The sequence below is a fragment of the Macrobrachium nipponense genome, chromosome 34, assembly GCF_015104395.2.
Source record: "Macrobrachium nipponense isolate FS-2020 chromosome 34, ASM1510439v2, whole genome shotgun sequence".
In the NCBI taxonomy this organism is placed as follows: Eukaryota; Metazoa; Arthropoda; class Malacostraca; order Decapoda; family Palaemonidae; genus Macrobrachium; species Macrobrachium nipponense.
The window spans coordinates 19138082-19156338 of record NC_061095.1 but is presented as its reverse complement, the minus strand read 5'-3'; the positions used below and the strand labels follow the sequence as shown (position 1 = coordinate 19156338).

At 35.3% G+C, this 18257-nt stretch overlaps 1 protein-coding gene across 32 annotated transcripts in view; it reads right to left on the bottom strand.

Annotated features, from left to right (window-relative positions):
• Positions 1–18257, bottom strand: part of LOC135207952 (calcium-activated potassium channel slowpoke-like) — a 488829-nt gene that overhangs the window by 140166 nt on the left and 330406 nt on the right. For 29 of the 32 annotated variants that reach the window (XM_064239971.1, XM_064239942.1, XM_064239946.1 and 26 more), the window contains one exon: positions 16613–16780. In XM_064239971.1, coding sequence (XP_064096041.1) covers positions 16613–16780 — 168 coding nt within the window. Of the gene's footprint in view, positions 1–8446; positions 8539–16612; positions 16781–18257 lie in introns of all 32 variants that reach the window. The other 3 variants (XM_064239943.1, XM_064239947.1, XM_064239940.1) reach the window with 1 other exon arrangement.

Below are 18257 nucleotides of genomic sequence, written 5' to 3'. Positions count from 1 at the left end.
ATGGAATCGTGGGACTGGCGGGCTTAACGAGGGAGCTCCATACACGACAAGAGGGAAATGAGGAACATACGTAAGCTGAGACGGTAAAAAGAAAACGGAAGGAATTCACAACTATTGGAAACGGATCATGGATGTAATGACAAAAGGCATATCAAAGGAACAAGATAAATAGACAATATAAGAAAGGTACACTTCAAATGAATACTGAAAAGTGGACAAAACTTATAAAGACAAAACCTACAAAAAATATACAACAAGGGGGTTATGAATGATCAAGAAAATTTCTGTTTAATGTGTTTACAGAAAGGATACTCTTCTTGGACAAAAACATGGAATTTACTGTCAGCATGTAAAGATCCTCAGGCAATGATTGTAATGGTATAAGGAAAGACGCTGAGGGGGTCGAGGAGACTAGAAATGTGGATTCAGTATATATATATATATGTGTATATATATATAAACTACTTCTATGAATGCTGAGGAAAGTTTATACGTAATATGATACAAGAAGGGTGACAAACTAGCTAAATAGACTATCACCTTATGAACAACCAGTGATCAAAGAAACTGGGTTTAGTACTCTACCTATAATGAATATGCATCATGTCGATTGGTCATCTACGTAAAATAAGGGAACTGGAAGATGAAACAAAACAACATTTGGAAAGGGATCATAACAATGCAGCAGGATGGTCAAGGACGGAGGACAGTAAGAAATACCTTAAAAACATGAGTTGCATGGATTAGGGAAATGAGCTATTCACATGGATGACAAAATTAGGATATAACAGAGGTTCTGTATAGGAGTGGATTTACAATAGCACAATACCTGGTTAAGGGATCGTGCTACACATGAGGTCATGTTGTTCTGAGAGGAGATCAAGATGCAACTGTATCTATAGATCATGATTAACAGGGTGTTACAGTCATGCGCAGGGGCACACACATGTAGTGGAACAAAAATGAATTGAGCACTGGCTTGAAATTGAAGAGGAGCTCTGGCTTGGTGTTGAGGAGTATGTTGCTCACTACACAACTAATGCTTACATGTGCTATATAAAATTGTAGTGGACTGCTGATATGTAAACATGTAAAGAATCAGTGGAAGAGAAAAAAAAAATATTTCCGTTTCAGAAAATGGATGAGGGAGAAGCAAGTGATTAACATGAAACATATCCCATAGGAATGTACAATGTGATTAAAGTATTCCGGTCCAAGGAAGTAGGAAGTAGGTTGCCAAATTCTGGTGAGCAAAATTGAAATAAACACTGATCACAGTAAATATAATTAGCAGACCCTCAGTCAAGTAAGGCAGTGGGTGCATCATTGAGATCTAAACTTCAGACAAAAGGGAGAGGTACAGGTGGTCTAGTAAGTAGAAAGAAAAACACCAGAATCAAGTCTGACAAAAGGAAACAAGTGATAGGAAAAAGGAAAAGGATTTGCTTTCAAATGAAATTGTCAGCATCTAATGATGGGTGGGTCTCGAGCCTATGGATGAGTATTTCAGAGAAAATAAAGAAACAAAATTGTCGCGCATTCACATCAACATATGCAACTAAAAAACGAAAACCAACAATAGCTAGCTTTAAAGTGACAATTTTAAAAACTTGAATTAGATTAAATTGATCATCAGCTTCGGTTAATTAAGTATTTTAGATGTAGTCATTAAAAATCTTTTTTAATCTACGGGATTACAATCCAAATACCTTAAAATGCAGGCATAACAAAATTCTAAAGTAGACATCATTTCAGAAACGTCTGAGGGAATAAAACAGTTACTTCTTTTATTAGGTGTTGAGTAATTGTTAGTGTGGATGGTAAGGCATACATACAAAACTGAGTAAAAACAAGCCAAATAAAATCAAAATCACACAAATGCAAAACAAAAGATAACTGTAAAAAAAACAATTTTCACCAATACGTAAATTGTTTTGTACTTCAAATAATAACAAAAAACACACAAGCCTTGAATCATACAGTTCAAGTTCTAAATCAGTGGACTATCTTAAACAGCGAGGTTTGACAGCATCTTTTAAGGGTCTACCAGAGAGGAATACGTATACGTACAAAGATATCCTCAACGAGGATCTTACATCTAAGCAAATTAACCTCAACAGAAACCATCTGAATTCAACATCCTAAGGTTCCAGACTTAATCCACCTTAATTCCTTTCAATTCTTGATACAGTTCTGGGGTTCTAGGCTACAATCATCAAATCTACAATTTTCTTCTAATCTCAAGAAGAATTTGACAGGGCAGTAATACGTATAAAGAATATGGCATGAATCTATGTGGATAGCTGGATATCTTATGTACATGGAACATCTATAACTAATGAGTAATTATTGTGGACTTAACATGGAACAAAACTCATAAAATAAAAATTTGTTGACAAAATTTCTTTTCAAACAAAACAGACAAAAAACATTACGTAACTACCATTATACTAAAACTTCCACAAATTTGAACCTCTGAGGTAGGAATTATACGACAAAAATTGAATTAAAATAGAGGCTCATTTTTGGTGAGGGCTACTTAAGACAATCGTAGGCTAGTGGGTCATGAGAATGAAGTTTTATGTGAAGAGCAACATCTTTATTACACATGTTCAATTTCTGTAAGTATGCAGATAAAATTACTGTACAGGTAAAAATATTACGATGAACCTTAAGAAAATGTCATAACTTTCATATCTTGTGAGTTACGAAACTGTCAATGTCAATCATAGATTTCCTGAAAAAAGCAAGTATAATCTTGTAGGTGGAACTCTAAATGCCAAGCTATTGAAATTCAAAATGGCTTGCTCAAATCTGCTCTCTATATCATTAACACATTCATGTTGTGATATTCAACTAGGAAACTGAAATATGCCTATGCAAAATAAATTTATCTTAGTCAAAACAAAGTTGCAAATGTGAAATTCAATTATGCAAATTCGCTTCCAAACAGCACTGCTTCAAGACAGCTACAATTGGGCCTCTGAATGAATATGCACCAACAACAAACTATAATCATGACAGTGTTAGTCCCGATCTTGCTATAAATAATAATAGCAAACAATACTTTGTTAGAGAGTGACATTTCATGCAAATATTATAAAAGATAATTTGAAACTAAAAAACAAACATTTGTGTTTATAAAGATTATAGATAGTCATTTCCTACATTGTTAGAGGCAAATATATGTCAACAATACCTTCGGTAACATGGTCAACATTTTCAAGGCATAGTTCTCCTACCAATGTTCATACAAATAACAAAAAAACAATTAAGTCTGTTTAATTTAGCTTCTAAAACACTGTCATTTCAGGATTAGCACAGATTGAAAATAGATAATGGACAAGATAGGCAGAAGCTACTCCTAACAAAAGATTAGTTCAGTTTTCTTGGAGATATGAAATTAAAATATCATCTAGTAACAAAAATAAACAGAAAAATTAATATATATATATATATATATATATATATATATATATATATATATATATATATATATATATATATATATATATATAACACATTTGGAGTATGTATTTGTATGCATTATTATATGTATATACAATATGCATTTGCTAATACAAATATCATATGCATATACAATATATATCACATATAAACACAACAATACACACAACATACATACATACATATAGAATATATTATATATATATATATATTTATATATATATTTATATATATCTATATATAATATATATATATATTTATATAGTATGTATGTATAACCACAAGTATTCACATGTTAGTGTCCCAGAATCAATGAATTGGAAAAAGTGAAAGAAAGGACCTTTCAGCCATCAAGGTGACCTTTAATTGCAAAATAAAACCGAACCATAAGAATGATTACTTTATATTCATGAGCTTGAGTTCAGGAAAGCATAGCTTTCATTATTATTCCAACAATTATATACATATGAAATGCAAAGGAAAATAAGGTCCCTTCAATCCTGGACAGACTAAGCCTGAGAAAACCAAACCAGTGAATACCACTGTGTCACTCTGTGCGGACAGGTGTAAAAACATTTATGCGACCAAATATTATTAGACGTAGTGTATAAATTCTCTGTAAGTATGCATACATAATTGAACCAAATTTATTGTAATAAAGAAGATTGCTCTCATTATGTGTACAGATGTAAGAGTTATGAGATTAGAGGAGAATTGTATTCATTGAGATGTGTGAAATGGTTGGGAATACATTTCAATAAACGATTTTAAACACAGATCAGAAGGGAAGTATAGGACTGAGGACAGTCAAGTGCATGCAAGTATATGCTCACACTCCTTCATTATTTGTAGGCTCTACAATCATTAAAAGTGGCTTACATGTAGTAGTATAAGTCTTCAAACAGCCACCACCATGTGATACTATATTATAGAGTTACTGTCCTTATGGGTATGTACGTCACATGTACGGCCACATACACAAGCACTTTTGAAAGGATCGTGCATCATCTCTTTCATACGGTTAAAGCTAAGTGGCGATAGGCATAGCTTGAAGATTGATAAGATTTTATAAAATAGGTCAGGGATAGATACATGCTACAGGAATGATAATTGCATGCCCATGGAGACTACTGCTTGGGGAGGGACACATATATGGACACATTTTAAAGGCTTGTGATAATGCTGTTTAATTACTCATGAGGATCGTTACTGTTCTGTGGAACAACAGAAGCGTTAGAAGAATCCAATCCAAGGAACTTTGGAGATTCGATGCATGGCCAGGAATTTCAACAGGAGGAAAGATGTGTGGCTTTGAAGGATCAAGGTACTAGGGAAGGATTACAGCCCACTGCCCCCAAGGAAACTTATATAATACATATAGAACTCGAGTCCTAAACCAGCCATAATGTCAAGTCTATTATTCCATCTGGACAGCACTTAACCCTTCGAAGCTACCAACATAGAGAGCTCTCTCTCAAGCACTATTTTCAAGTTACACTACCTCTATACTGTGCCTCTTTGAATTCAAAATAAACTTGCTACTTGTTTAATGCCTGAAGAAGGGGAAAATTATATCATTCTGACAATCACCAATAGCGTTTCACATCTAGTCACTTCCTTGGTATTTGCAGATGAACAAGATAGTTTTGCCTGAAGCATGAAACTTGTCTTTATACTTCATTTCAAGAAGCATTCAAACAATGTAACAAGATCTACAGATCAGAAGAGGAATGCACAAAGGTAGAGTTTTAACTCTGATCCCATTGACAAATGAAGACTTTAATTTACATCATCAGTTTTTACCTTCTGTCACCTCACACAAAGCTCAGTAATATAGACATTGCTATAAACAGTGTGAAATGAGGAGTGCATTAAATGTTTCTTTGCAAAGAGGAAAAGTCAAATATTAGGCATAAATAACAATGTCATATTCATATAGACAACTTTTCGGATATATTTACTAACTATAAATTTAGCCAGCGAGTTCTGTACGCCCATATAATTATGTGGAAAAGGAATGTAATGAGAACTTGAAAATGGTTTGGAAAGGTCACTGATAAGACATAACTGCCTACTATGGATGCCAGGGGTAAGGGAAGTGTAACAAAGACAGTGCTCAAGAGACAGCTCACAAACATCACACTGAAAAATAGTGATCAAATAAAGGAGACTATGATGAACCAAGAAATTGTGGAAGAAAAATCAATCATTGTGTACAGAACTGTTGGGCGTCAGCCCTGGTTATGGAAGAAACAGAAGGAACGCAGGTATAAGCAAACTTTCATGTGTGAAGACTTAAAATTGAAGAATTACAAACAGTTAGTGCAATGGCATAAGTAAAGAGAAGCTGAAAGGATCCACTGGTTGAGTCAGAGATATCTAGAGTGTATATAACTGCACTATCGCTGTAGGTGACATCACCTTTTAATATACAATTAACACAGAACAAATATCTAGATGACTAAAGAATTCTAACCAGAAAAATGAGCCTAATACATTGAGTTACTGGCCTGATAATCATCGATTTAAGGGCAAAAAGGATATACTTAGTGCTACATGGACATGGATACAAATATGTTAAAGCTATATAAAAAATAACCTCAACTATTTACAATCTGCTAATCAAAACCAGGTTATTCTGAGTTCAAAATAGCAAAAAAATAAAACGTCTACCCAAGGATAAAACAGAAGATGGTAAAAGGTTCAGTCAGCTATCAGTGTTAACTTCTGCAGATTATACTTTCCAGTAGTCTTCAAATAATTGTAAAGAATTCTATGTCCTAATTCAAATAGCACAAAAATGGGAAATCAACAAGTGCTCTCTCTTGGTTTTCTTGGAAATTCCTGTATGGCATTTGTGATAGCGAACATAAAGAACGTGTCAACACTAGACCAAATTAATAACCCCCAAAACTTTAAATTCCACCTTTGAAAATGAAGTAGTAAGAGAACTTTTACTTCAAAGACAACATTTCATGCTGCTTTTGTGTTCAGTAAGAATCTCTTAACGCCCCCCTTTTTTTCATAAATTTCAAGTAAAAACAAATATACATATAATTGAAATTCCCTCATTTATACAACACTAACAGATTAATAAAGGCAAAAGACCATATAGAGCTAAAGTAAACATGTAACATGGTACTGACGAGAGCTGACAGAGTATCTTCGCGAGTTATAGAGGAAAAACTGGCTAGGGCTACTCCAAGGACAAGGATCGTTAGTCACAAACAAATGTCAGGCCATATCGCACATAACCACCAAATTACGACTGTACAAGATACTAATGTGGATGATATGAACACACGAGAGCTAGGGATGTTATGAGTTCGAAAAATAACATTCCACAACGTGATGCCTCCAGTTACCATGAGTTTATCCTGCAGATAATACCACAAAGACAAGACAGCATTGACTTTTTTGCAGACTTGTTCTGTAATGTTATCACTCATAACTGCTGGTTGTAACACAATAGCGGATGATACTTATCAAATGTTACTTGAAACCATGCAGATGACTAAGCACAGCTCGTATCCAGTCTCTACGTTATTAAAGCAAGGAGACTTTGCAGCCTCTTCTTCAGAGGTTAAGAAATAAATTACATAAAATACAACGAAAGGGACGCAGACAAGCCAGAAAAGATGGAATCTGAATAACATAAAAGTGAATTCATTATTTATCACCACTATTCATTATTATCAAAACTTAGTGCATACATGACAATGAATTCTGCTGTGCAAGTCAATATGATTAGCACTACATTAACAATCACATATAACATCCAGAAACTGTAATGATATTGTAGTCTACCTATGGAAAAACTGATGATAAGAGCTGGTGCTTAACAAAACAGAATGGTTGCAGGTGAGATGGGAAGGTGCAATACTAAAAGGCCAGTAACAAACGGTAAAGTACATGAAATGGATGACACTGGATATACTTTTACTGTAGTTAAATAAACATTCAAGAAGCAGTTATTATAGTAAAGGTTATGGTAAAGGTGTTGCTTTGATATTGAATTGGTTGCCTAGTTTTGTATGCTGTTCAAAATAACTTGAAGATGCTGGTGAGTTGGAGAAATGAAATAAAAGTATCAAAGGCTACGATGTCTTTCATCCCGTGAGTGTTGGACTCCATGCAACAACATAACATAAAAAATCTTGTCATGTATGATCTTGAATTCTAGATGACAAGAGACTTGGGAAGCATTAGGGTTCTGCGATGGGTATATGTTCATTCTGGGATTTTACATCTTGTACTGGGCCAAGGTAAGTCTCTAAAAAAGCAACTACTACAAGTGTCCTGGTACTAATTTGTTATTAAGATATAGAAAATATGATAATTCATTAAAGGGCAATGGGAGAAAACAAAAATACTACAGTTTTAGGGATTTTGCTACTCATGGATAAAGGTGGTGGTACTAGGTGGTGTCGTGGAGGCAGCATGGAAAGGTTGACGTGAAGGTCAGCCCTTGCATGTACCTCGCGCCCTCGTTCAAACCTCGCTAGGATATGCTTAGCTGAGGAATTTAGGTCTCTAGCCAAAACCATAATTTAAAGATATGTATATATATACACAATATGTATATAAACTATACAGTATATATATATACACAGTATATAAAAAGGAAGACATGAATGAAAAGCGACAAACAACGTTAACACTCATATAGGGACAGTGTACGATGGACGGCAGTAAGCCAGAAAGCGTAGGAAATGGCCACAGAGGAGCAGGACAACACGACACACACACACGCACAACTGCAAACCCACATCCGCCCTGCCCACCTACCCTTGCTGTTGCTGCTGCCGTATGAAACATACACCATTCATCCCTATACTAAAAGCTGCTCATAGCAGCATTAGCAGCAGCAACAACAAGAGCAGCAGCAACAGCAGCAGCAGCAGCAGCAGCAGCAGCAGCAGCAGTAGGGAAGGCGGGATGGGGACTGCAGCTAGGAATACGTGACCAGGCGCTGTACCTCTTCCCATGCTCCCGCTTGTACTCTCCACTATACTTGGACCGGGTTCCGGCCAGCTCTATAATCTCGGGAATGCTACTTGCAAACAAAGCCTACAAGGAAATATAACCAGCCATAAATTTAATGCATTTGGAAATTAATTACTCAAGGTTATCTAGCAAATAGCTATAAGGTCACTCGTTACCTACAGTAATGCAATCCAAAAAGGATATTAAAAAGGACTGATGAGGAACACATCAGGTGCACCTCTACAATGCCTCTGGACGTGCATCACCATCTCCCTTTGGGTGTCCTGGGTGAGGCTTTATCTTAGGACTATTAAATAGTAACTTTCAGTAAGAACTTGAATGGTCAGTGGTCACCTACTTGTAACCTACCTCTTTATAATCCATATACTACATAAATGAAAATTCACGAAACCTGGCCATACAAAACAAAAGACTGAACTACTTCAAACATTTCTGCAATTCTGAAAACCTTTGATAACAAAAATCTCTAATCTAGTCGCTTGCATAACAGTAGATAAAATTCAGGGATCTCTAATTTATCCCTAGTATTGCCAAAAAGACATTCGTAGCGAGCCCTCAAAAACATTTGACAAGCTTCATTGAACTGTATCAATTATTTTAATAAATGTCCTGCAAAATAGTCATGGGACTATATTTTGCCAAATAGGCAAATAAACCCATTTTGTCCAACAGACTCACTAAAGGTAAAAAGTTGAAACAAAGCTAATATAACTCATTCCCAAAATCACAACTCATGAAATACACAAGAAAAAATACAAATGTGAAAAGTCCCTTCAAATACGTATCTAGGAATCCATAAATCATAAGGATAGGGACACTGAAAGCAAAAAACTATGAGAAAGAGACCAATACTACAAATAGGAATGCTGTGAATATAAAATCAAAAGGTATGAAATTATTTCAGTAACAGTTACTGTGCTATAAGATATTCTTACTATTTTACTGCTACTACTGTACTACTACTTTTGTACTAATACTGCTACTATATCAGTAGTGCTGAAAACAGCAATTATTAAACATAATAGACTAGGTCTATCTTGGTCTTTCTATGTGGTCATCATGCTAACCTGTTTACCTAATTCCAGCTAACATGCCAAGAGTTATACAAAGGAGTCAATGTGTACAACTCAATATACAACTCATTAAGATGAAAATTGTTTTTTTATGTATCACTCCCAACGTACAATTATTTGATAGGGGAAATTCCATTGACCATCGTGTTTCAGTAAACAAACAGAAAACAAGTGAGATGGTATTTATCTTATGGTGGTGGAAATGGTCTACTAATACTAAGCAAGAATCAATGTATCATCCAGCTATGCCAAGGCATGCCTTTTCAAAACGCAGAAACAAAATAAATTACAATACGTATACTTATAGTAGTCATTTCCATACTGTAAAATTAAATCTTCGACAAGCCTTCTTTAGAGATGGCAAAAATTAGAAAATAATATGATGGCAGTGTACTTTTACTATTTTCCTAGCAGATAATAAAATTGGAATATTCTTCTTTAATGTTCCAAAACTATTCCTCAAAAGATTTAGATTTTTGTAAATTCCCGTCATTTTACAACCAAGTGACAATGATCATTTCAGGCAAATCGTTCATTATTCTTTGGATTATGGATTTCCTTCCTTGTAAGTGCATCAACATCTGTAATTTATTCCATCTCAAATTTTACTGATACGAACTAAGGACACTTAAGCTGATCTTTCAAATATGACAAAATGTAACTCTATGCAAGTTAAGCACATTTAAGGAAGAAAATTTCTTTCCGTTTCTAAATCCTACTAGTGCATCCTATCATACATATTCTACTTAAATTTGCATAAAAACTGTACAATAGAATACTACTTAGTGCAACAAGATAGTTCACTACCTTTATACTGTAGAAGGCATTAGAGTTTATTGATCTCTTAAAACAATCAAACTACAAAAGACAAACTAATGATATTCAAAAATCACAAGAGCTCAAAACAAATAATTATTCTGAAAAAGTACTACTTAACAGAAATATACATAGTACAACTTTTCCCAGGTAGCTTTTCACTATTACTCTATAATACTTTACATTAAATATAATATTTCAAAATTTTAAAGAACATATTAATAAAATTCATACTCTAGCTGGCAACTAAACGAATCTCTATAAGTATATAAAATTAAAGTAAACTTCACTTTTCTTCAGAGCAAAATTTTTTAGCCCATAAATATCATTTCAAGGATTTTCAAATGATATTTGCTGGAAGACAGGGTTTGGTGAGAATATAAGCTACTTAATCTAGCATTCAGTTCCATTACAGCTTTGCTGATCTAATATATGTACATGGATTAAACAGCAAGTCTAAACTTCCTCACTACAGTCAGCATGAAATTTCTAGCATCAATACTGTAATTAACTCCAACTGATAAGACATCATTATCAGCGAATAAACTTTTTCAAATTAACCCGGTTTTGCAAAAGTTAATAAAAAGAATTAATGACACACATTCAAAAAGATTCTACAAGCATGTCATTTTGTGTCTCTTTATTCTACTCTCACAGGATCAGCAAGAGCAACTAACGAAAAAAATACTAACTAATGACAGCAGTCATCAAAATACTGCAACGGTTTACAGAATGCTTTGCTTGTAAAGTCGAGATGTCTTCATTCTATCTGATTTCCTAAGTGAGAACAAGCTTGCTAACCATAAATACACTACGTAACTCTAAGGAGTAGATACTGGTATCATATAACTAACCAAAATGAACTATCCCTGAAGCATAAAGTTATCTGAAATTTGTAAACTCCTATATCCCATAAAACTACCATGACAAAGATGCGCTAGCACACATCAGTAATTGTAGAACCTGCATGTTCTGGTCCAGTTTATCTCCCTTAAAACTTCTAATATTCGATTCTGAGAAAATGACAACCACATTTCAACTGGAACTCCAAGGAATTTAAGACATTCAATCGCTTTATAGTCTACTAAATGTCCTTCTTAATTAGTTTTCAGCACTGTAACATTAATCACCAATTATTCTTTATTAGCAAGAACACAAAAATACCAAAGTATATCAATTTAGATAAACACGCTCTCTTATGTTGAGTTAAAAAAATTCAAATTCCTTCAATTGAATTTGTGTCAATGTATGACGGACTGCCTCTGTAAACTAACTAAAATAATGGAGTAGTATAACACTGACATGGCCATTCATGTTCCATAGTACCCATCACACCAAAAACATTAATAACAAGATAACCTTAGAATTTCTGAGCAAAATCAGTGAACAGATGACTATTTGCTGGGCTCATCATCATATTCTATACAGCACCCACCTGCCCAGAGATGAGACGCTGAATAGGACCAAAGTGTTTTTGGGGGGGAATGCACGTCCAGGGAAGTAAGTCAAGCAATGATCTATATCAAAACTGGGGTATAACAGGAGAGAGCAGGTGTCCACTGTTGAAGCTGTTGTAACTGGCGTGGCACTGTGAGGGTGCCTGGAGCAGGAGCCCAGTAATTAAAGTGATCAACCTAGCTGCAACTTGACACACAGGGGACATTAATAAAAAAAAAAAAAGTCTTTATCAGTGTACAACAGCAGAAAATCGTTGAGATAGCCACAACAACAACATATGAGCGTGTGCAAAAGTATCTCGAAGTATCTCGGCAGGTAGTAAATACTGTATTAGTAGTAGTACGTATCTGAATGTGACAAGAGACAGCTGAAGCTACAAAAGTTCAGTAAGCTATCTAGTATAGCAAGGCAAGGGAATATCATTATGGCCCACCCTGCCTATTTACAACAGCTCCACAAAGATATTGGCTTTACTTTAAAAATCTGATAAAAAAAAAATGATTAATCTGAACTCCTACAGTAAACTCCTCTCCTTTTTCCATTTGCGTACTGATCCACATGTGGCTACATATGGGAATTGGCAGTGAAATTTGATTTAAAGAAAAGCATTTAAAAGACTTGTTTCATGGTTCTAGGAGAAAAGAAAGAATTAGAACATAAGTGGAAACAAAAGACTGGTTGAATCATAAGCCTCAACACGCGACTTATTCGTCAAAACCCAGAAGAGCTTTTAATGAAAAAAGAAATCATAGGGCAAGTTTAAAACTGTATACAAGATGAGAGGTTTTCTATCGACAGCTAGGATTGGCTAAGAATAAAACAGGGAGGCAGTGGTTAGTGCGGGAGAGTGATGCAGACACAGCATGCAATGCATCTGAGGGAGTCACTGGGCAAGCACAGGCAGAACAAGAGCAGCCCAGCTCCCAATACCATATCCAAAAACGAAAAAATCATGAACGAACAAAATAACAAGAACTAAATTATTACAAAACCAAATGAAAAAGATCAAAGAAAAAAAATGGATGTGACCGACCTGGGGTCGCCCAAACCCAACCTTTCTGCCTGACAAACTGTGATCATAATAGTACAAATACGTATTGGTAAAAGTAACTGTGCCAAACTGTACTTGCCAGCCTCCAGCATCGAAGGCTTTGTTGCACATTGATGTGAGGCACTTAGGAAGAAAATATAGAACCAGTCATAAGATATTCTCTATCCTTGCTGCCAGCAGAGCTCCCTAAGTGCTCTGTTACTAAGAAAAAATAGAAGGCTATGTGGGTGACAGGTCTGGGCTAGGTGTGAGCGACATGGGCAGGCTGGGTGTGGGAGGCACAGGCGGGCTGGGTGAGAGCCAGACAACAAGCACAAGACTGGCTCATTAGACAGTGAGGAAGGAGCAAGGCAAGGTTGTACTGGCTGACAGACAAGCGGCAACACAGAGAGAGATATGTAGGCCATGTTGCCACATTTGAAAATCAGTCTTACGAGAGAAATCTGGCAACCATGTTTAGATAGTTCAAATATATAAATCTTACTCAGATATACAGATATTTACAATATCATTTATCAAGAGAATTATTTCAATATATCATTTGAATAATATACCTATGTCTTGATCCCGGAGGAGTCAAGGGCCTAAGGTTTTTTTTTTCTTTATTATTAGTGTGCATGTGTGTGTTATCCCTCGTTAAGTGGCACACACAGACTGGTGTAGTGTTAAGTGTGGTGGTAGTGGGAAAGGAAAGTTCTGTCACAGTGCCTACTGAGCAACCATCCGTAATACATGTCCATTAAGATGGCAGTGTGGATGGTTAACAAATACGTATACAGTATATCCATTCTATAAAATGTCAAAAAGTGCATTCTAGCTTTTCTTAATAAACATTACTTTTCAAAATGACTTCTCTTTAAACAGTCTTATTGAACAGCTACACGTACGAGCATCCACATTTCATCCATCCAATGTAAATAAACTAGAAAACAACTGGTAGCTAGGTAGGTACTGAGGACAGCAGTTGAGCTGCCCTTCAACTAGCATCAACTCATTTCATACCATGAGCCATATATTCATACTGAGCTATATTTATGGCACAGGTTGGCAAGTTACCAAGGGCAGCTCAACAAAGGCATGGCCAAGAATGTCTCAGGCACGGCCAAGGTGTCATATGAATGTGGCACAGACAAGCACTCTGTGTGGCAACCATGCCACTACCAGCGTGCGGACAGAAATGGCAGTATTGACGGTACATGTCCAAGCTGGTAGTTACTCGGGCCTCACAAGTCACAAGGGGAATCACCTGTCACCATGTGTGCATTCATGTGAGATTGGTACTATAATGTTACATCCTCTTATGAGGATTTTTATTACTTTTATGTAAAAGAAAAAGTATCAGATCACATCTAATTTAAACAGTATTGAAATAGGTGGTACTTCAAAGTTCAAAGTGAACTTATTTGATTATTGTGCAGTCTGCTGATACCACACTGGTCTCTACTGCTATGAGGTGACATTAACCTACCATGTGGCTACTGATATACCGAGGCTCACGCATGTGTGGCAGAGGTTTTTGTCATTTTTTTATATTCTTCTTTCATTGATCTCATAAAACGCAGATAAGATATATTGTACAAGAATAAGAAAACAAGTTTGGGGTCAGGCAAGAAACTGAATTTAGCATTATGAAATACAGTACTTTGAAATACATACTCTTAAAGATAAGAAAATATTGTTGCTCGTAAGATTAGATTTTTTTATGGTGGGGGAGGGAGGGTTGTATCTAGTTATGTAAATTTATAGGGAAGTTATCATACCAATGAAATTTAAAGCAATTTATTCTTCAATGTTTTAAACATGTGCTACGGAATATATAAAATGAAGTGTAAGCTCATTAACTGGTAAACTATCCATTTAAATAAGAAGAACTGCTGCAAAAAACACAGCGCTGAGCCACTGGTACAAAACTTTCAAGAGAATTGCATGGGTGACATTACAATTCTGACCTACAAAACAAAGAAAATAAACCACTAATTCCATAGAGAAGCAATCAAACAACTTACACAGATGAAAATAATATAATAAATACAGTACCAGAAAAACTGTTTAACCAACTTAAAAATAGCTTTTAATTTGATGCCAATAATAATAATAATTCAAAAAAAAGAGCTACAAAATAGCTAGCACTTGCAAGAACTAACCGAGCAGAGCAGCAGAGCTTTGTGGCAGCAGCAGACAGTGAGTGAGAGTAACTGAGTGAGTGAGTGAGTGAGTGAGGTGTGCAGTAATGGTGTACGATGTTTAGTATTTATTCTCTGGGTTCAGCACCTGCACATAAGGCCCTGCTGATAGCCGCTTGCACACACCCATTTGAACAAAATGGAAAGTAACAGCTGTGTAGATGAAAAAGTACCATCACACACGATTTATTTAGTCACTGAATTTTATTAATTTAACACTACGAACACTGCATGGTTAGAGCCTTTTTTTTTTTTTAGCCTAGTGGTGGTGTGCATGGCAACTGTTAAAGAGCAGCAGTCTTCTATGGATAGACTGCTAAAGCAGGTGACATCCACTGTGACAGGTGACACTCCCATAGTAGCATATAGCAATGAACAGAAGATATTTGGATCGAGAGAGAAAAAGCAACGGAAATAAATGAATTTGTGCGCAAAATAGATAAGAAATCTATTTTTATCTACAAGAATTTTAATTGAATATACTCTCAAGTCTCCTGATCAACACTGCCAATTCCAAGTTAGTATAAGATATATATATAATATATATATTTTTGACACTTGTAGACTGTCAGTAATGAAATTGTTTGTTGTATAGCAATATCAATCACTGATCCTATATGGAAGATTTCAAATTTTTGTTTTAGACCATTATTCCCTATCTCATCTTAATTAGAGTTCTTATACTTTAATTAGTGATAGACTGTACTTCCACCAACATCCAAGCTATGTTTAGATTGTGAAGTAAATAACCTGTCATTTCAACACATCAAAGAAAGTATAGATGTTGACCTGCAAACTTAGTTTTCTCTAACAAGTTGACAATGACCATAATTTGTCACATTCTACTTGGATGGTATTCAGGATAAGGTTAGCTTGGATACCAATGAGAGTTCTATTTCTGTGACTGGTGGTGGCTGGACCCACCCTTATTAGAAATGTTTTGGTAAAGTTTAGGAGGGTGAGCTGGGGTGTCTGGGGGAGGGATGATGGGGAGAGGAAGGTGGTTTTAGGGTAGTTAGACCCTTTCCCAAAATGATGCTTAATAAGAATGGTATTAATAAGTCACTGACTAAAATGTAACCCATGTTCAGTTCTTGTGGAACGTGGGTCTGAAATCACTTCAGGACATTTGTTGGGAGAAAAAGTAAAATGTCGAAATGAAACGAAAAAAAATATATGCAATAAAACACTGAGATATGCTGTATACTGGAGAAACTAAGGAAGGTTGTTTCCAAATTTTTCAAATTAAATGACAATTTCCTTGCCCTTACATGAATTTAGAAAAAAAAAAACATAGTTAGATACAGTGATAATACATCAGCTGCAACGAGAGAAAAAAGTTAAAATTCTTACACGGATACAAAGAAACCCTGACTGTTTGATGCAGAGAAAAATACCAGTTCAACACCATTTCCTATACCCATTGGCTTGATGGAGCTGTGAATCCCCTCGACACCCCAGCTTCCTATTTTAGAAAATTATAACAATGACAATAACAGTAATAATACATTAACATTAACAGTAAGTGATCTAAGAGGCACTGGAAACATACTTACCAAGCCAACAAGGAGGAAGAAGACAAGGAACGTTCTTCCAAAAACTGTATGACAGTATACATCACCATAGCCCACTGTGGACATAGTGACAATGAGGAAGTACACACAAGTCCAGTACGATAGTGGTTGAGCATTCTGGAAATCTAGAGGGTCACCAGAATTTTCCAGCTGAAACATAAGGCAAAACATTAAATAATTGTAGGGCCTTTGAAAAGCATAAGTTTGTTCATGTGATACATTCCTGCTGCTCAAGCATACCTTAGAAGATTTAAGTGAAATAACAGCATCCTTTTTACTCCAAATTAATTCTTTGTATTGTCATGAGCAATAATGAGTCATTACTCTACTTCAGTTATTTGTACAGTATTAATCAGGCTGAGAGTCTGGGATATAATACAGTAGGTAACTATACTACATTGTAGGGAACAATATACATAAATATATGGAATTTCCAATATAGTACACACTGTACTATATATTACTGTTAAACGAGAATTACACTTTGTAAACTCTCAACAGAGTACCCTCTCTAAATATAAATCTACATAACATCTTCAAAATCTTAAGTAATGTCTATCCGTGCTCCATTCTCAGGCCTCCAAGGTTCAACACTCAAGTAGTAATGTATTACTTCAAGTCCAGTTATTTCAAAATATGCAAAGGAGTCTATAATCTAATAAGAATGTAACCATCTGGCCACACACAACTTTATTTAAGCTTCTACTAGCAAGCTAATGATTACCTAATAACAATCTCCCCAGCAATTCTGTGCCATTTTCTCTTTCCTCACACCTTAACCTCCTTGCAATAATGCAATAAAATGTGCAGTAATGAGAAGAGAAAAAAGAATACATATATATGTATATATACCCAAAAGAGACTTCTTGAAATAACCTTGCTTCTCAACAGACAAACCATTATACTATTACCTGAGCCTTCCAGGTCCAACCAGAGACTGGATCATACCATTTAAAATTTGCATTTGCTCGCCTCATAGTATAATCCTTATAGTAAAGAGGTGGCAAGGGTCTGCAATCTGACAACAGATGTATTTCATTATCTAAGTTCTTTACTTTGATTTACTCTGAGTTAAAGTTAAGCCAGTAAATTAATTTCATGGTAATGACCAGTAAAAAAGAAAAATTAACATTTTTGGTTGAAAAAAAAGTGGGTGTAGCTTAACGGCTAAAAGTGACGATTTTCCTTTCCAAAGAAGCAAAGTATGTAAGTTAAAAATCAAAGTACTTCAGGAGAAACTGTTCTAGAATCTCAAGAAAGACAAGGAAGAGAACAAACATTCCTTATCATTTCTTTGCCTGCCTGAAAAGAGCATGGACCATGAGAAAACATAAACACTAGAAGAAAAACAAGTAGAACAATGAATGAAAAAGTGAACAGGAATAGGATCTGATAGAGAATGAAGAAATACAAATGCAAAGAAAGATCATATAAAAGGAAAGCAGCAGTTGTTGAACCATCTTAAAACTATACACCTCACCAAAGTATTTTTGGGAGATACTTGATAGGTCTTGAATGCATGCCTTTTGAGAGGGATGTTCTTAAGCCCTTGTAATGGCTGAAAGAGTTCCTATAGTAAAAGGGAGTACAGCAATCACCTATATTGCCAATACAGTATGGTACATAC